Here is a 3,702-nt window from a genome sequence, read left to right as displayed (position 1 = left end):
GATGATGGAAGTCCAGCCAATACCTCATTAATACAGCTGATTGAGACCCAAAAAGATGAAGATGTAACCAATGAATTCATCTGGAATTTCATTGTGGCTGCCATAAATTGTTGTGTACGATCTACATCTCGTTCAACATTAAATTTTAAATTTTTGTATTGCTGTGAGAATGTCTCACAAATTAAGACTTACGACTGGTGTACATACACATTTGAGAATCTGATAAACTCCGTAGCAGAATGGAAGGAAGGAGTTGCATACTTCACAGGACCTCTGCCATTCTTGATGATAAATATATTGTTTCAAAATCTTAATAAACTGTTTCACTGAATAATTACAATGTTACGAAAATAATCCTTACTGTTACACTGTTAATTTGAGTACTTGCTTTAGTATTAGCTGTTTCATATTTTATGTAAGTTGTTTCATTTTAAATACATAATGTTTCAGTATTAGCAACACAATGTAAGTTGCTTATGTAACTTGTTCAGATACCGGAATTCAGATATTGTTTCAGAATCCTAATAAACTGTTTCACTGAATAACTACAATGTTACTAAAATAATCCTTACTGTTACACTGTTAATTTGAACACTATTATCTGTTCTGTTTCAATTTTTCACGCAAGCAACTGCAAATTATAGACAACAGATTTCTAGAAGAAGGTGTTGAAATGGATGCAAAGTACGGCAATTTCCCAGCTACCATGGTAAAAATATGACACTGTTTCACTAAACATCACTGGTATTCCATTTTTTATTTTTTGATGTTTCAATTAGTATATCTGGTGTTTCATTGTTGATTTCTGCTGTTTTTGATTATATAGAATTTGTTTCAATATATATATATGGTTTCAAATAATACATTTGATGTTCCATTTTTTCATTACTGCTGATTCATATTAAATTAAATAGGTTTCATTGTACATAGAATATGTTATTTCATATTCATACATGTGATGTTTCATTTTTCATTTACGCTGTTTCATATTATATATCAATTGTTTCATTGTATATATTTGTTGTTTCTTATTATATTGAATTTGTTTCAATATATGTATATATGGTTTCAAATAATACATTTGATATGTTTCATTGTACATATAATATGTTATTTCATATTCATACATCTGATATTTCATTTTTCATTTAGCCTGTTTCATATTATATATCAATTGTTTCATTGTATATATTTGTTGTGCCATTGTTCCTTGGTACATCTAATTGTTTCATATTACACAGATCAAGGCATTTGCTAAATTTCTAAATGAAAAGAAAGTTGGGAATGGACGGGGAGTGTCTAGATTCAATACCACTATGAAGGAAATGAGATGGAAGAATAATGAGAATTATAATGACTACGGTGTATACGCTCTCAAACACATGGAAACTTACATGGGGCAGCTAGATGAATGTTGGGATATTGGATTTGACCCAAAAGATGTGAGTTTTTGTGTAATTCTTATATTAATTTATACATAATTTATGGTTCATTGTTCCGGTATTTATTTTGAATTGTTAATATATTTCAGCCTGATATAATGAAGAAGCTGAGGATTGAGTATTGTGGGAAAATATTGACAAGCCCTGCAAACGTACTACAAGATGAAGTTATAGCCAAATCAAAGACCTGGGCATTAGAGCAGCTTCGTCATGTTAATCAGTAAACAATGTTTATAATGTTTCCACATTAGTTGTAAGATACATAATTTTTATGCATGTCCTGGATAATTTAGCTAAACATCTTTTTATGTTTCGTATGTAAAGATGTGCGTATATTATTGTCAATTGTGAACTATTAATATGACACATTAGAAGTATTAAATGAAACTTTAAATATATAAAATGAAACAACAACTAGGTAATATGAAACAATGTGATTATAGGTTTAGCTAAACATGTTCTGGATTATTTTCCCATAATTAGAATTATTAAATGAAACTATAAATAGATAAAATGAAACAACGGTAACGTAATATGAAACAATATGAAACAACATGCATAGTCAACGGTAAGAAATAAATTTAAACCATGCACTGTCACAACTGAACACGTTTCCACATGAAACTGACAAGTGTAAGGTTTGCTTTTAAACTTTACAATAAATATGTTCTCAAAGCAACAATACCACACCAGTACTTTTAAAAAAAGATGACTAGTCAAATCAATACATGCTGCCACATAAAATCAATTTGCACACTTTGTGAAAAATATTATATACTCCGTAACTTTTTTATATAAAACATGCTTACAAAACATGCTAAAACGAATCTTAATTTTCAGGGAATGTTCCTACTGTTCCCATAAATGAAACAATTGTTACATATATTAGAACTAGTGTTTCTTAAAACTGATGCTTCTCAAAACTGATGTAACATATATTAAAACTTATGTTTCTCAAATGTAACTAATTGTTCCATTACAACAAACATAAAAATGAGTAAAACATTCCCATAAGAAGGAACAACAGCTGCACAAATCATCATGCTTTGTGAGGACAATTCCGAATATCATGATATGCTAGCTCGCCACAGCCACTGCATTTCCTCTTCGTTTTCTTTTTAGATTGTTCAACCGCTATTTCTTTGGCACCCTTTAATCTTTTAGACCCACTAGTTCCAGAGCCATCGTGAACACCTGTACCTTTATTCTTCGACACTTTAGGAGGCTGAACAAGTATTTCATCAGGAATGCTACATCCTATTAACATCTCAATATCATGTTCACTAGATCTTACATTCTGAGTATCTTCCAAAGTAACATTTTTTGTCGCTTCAATTTTATTCTTGAACTCTCGAATATTCTTAATAAAGTCCTCCTCATGACCTTTAACCCAACTCACACAAGAAAATATCTCCGACCACATTTCATTTATAACCACCCGCCTATCATCTTCGGTGTCTAAACAACTTATATCTAACACTGGTTTCTGAGTAGCATTTATTGTCCAACGATCTAAGATATATTGCTTTGGAATGCTTTTTAAATTCTTTGCCTTCCACATCCATATCATATGTCTTCATGGGATTCCTATCCTATAAAACTTCTTACAAGAGCAGGTAGTGTCATGACTAAAGCACTCAAACAAAACTTTAAATTTCCTTCTCCTATTTGCCTCAGTAACAATTGCTACATCAATACCATCTTCCTTCCTCAATTCATCTACACCACAACAATAAAAAGCACTATGAACTTCATCTTGAAATTCATAAAATACAGAAACGGTGTACACCTCAGAACCATGCCTCTCAATCAACAATTATGTCTTACATTGAGGGAATTTCTCCTGTAATTCATTGTCATTCTCTGCCTGACAATGTCTCTGTGCATCCAACGCAGTTTCATACCTCATGAAAAACTCCACAAGAGACACGTGAGGATTTACAACGGATGTAAAAAAATTATTCTCACTCTCTGACCTTGAGGTAGTTCTCATAATACCACCCATAAAGACATCTCTAAAATACGCTGGAATCCACATAGCTCTCATCTCAAACATCAAATTCAACCAATCATGATCTTGTAATTTAAACTCAACAAGAACATTGTTCCACTTCTCTTCAAATTCAGGTGCCTCAATTTCTAAATTCCAAACACACTTACTGAGTTCCTTCAAAAATTCAGTATCCTGAATGATATTCCTTCCAACTTTATCAGGCAGCTTTTTCATTATGTGCCACATACAAAATCTGAAGGACATTAA

General features: G+C 31.6%; 1 protein-coding gene across 1 annotated transcript; it reads right to left on the bottom strand.

Moving 5' to 3' along the window:
• Positions 1-2,481: 2,481 nt before the first annotated feature.
• On the bottom strand, positions 2,482-3,003 carry LOC110690266. The gene has a single exon (XM_021867092.1). It carries the CDS (start codon positions 3,001-3,003, stop codon positions 2,482-2,484), a length of 522 nt encoding a protein of 173 aa, XP_021722784.1.
• Positions 3,004-3,702: the final 699 nt, after the last annotated feature.

This window comes from Chenopodium quinoa, unplaced genomic scaffold (assembly GCF_001683475.1).
Source record: "Chenopodium quinoa cultivar QQ74 unplaced genomic scaffold, ASM168347v1, whole genome shotgun sequence".
Lineage (NCBI taxonomy): Eukaryota > Viridiplantae > Streptophyta > Magnoliopsida > Caryophyllales > Amaranthaceae > Chenopodium > Chenopodium quinoa.
This window is presented reverse-complemented; position numbering and strand designations above follow the sequence as displayed.

Bases quoted from the DNA above. Each gene is read 5' to 3' on its own strand.
- LOC110690266 (XM_021867092.1), bottom strand. From the start codon at position 3,003: ATGTGGAAGGCAAAGAATTTAAAAAGCATTCCAAAGCAATATATCTTA.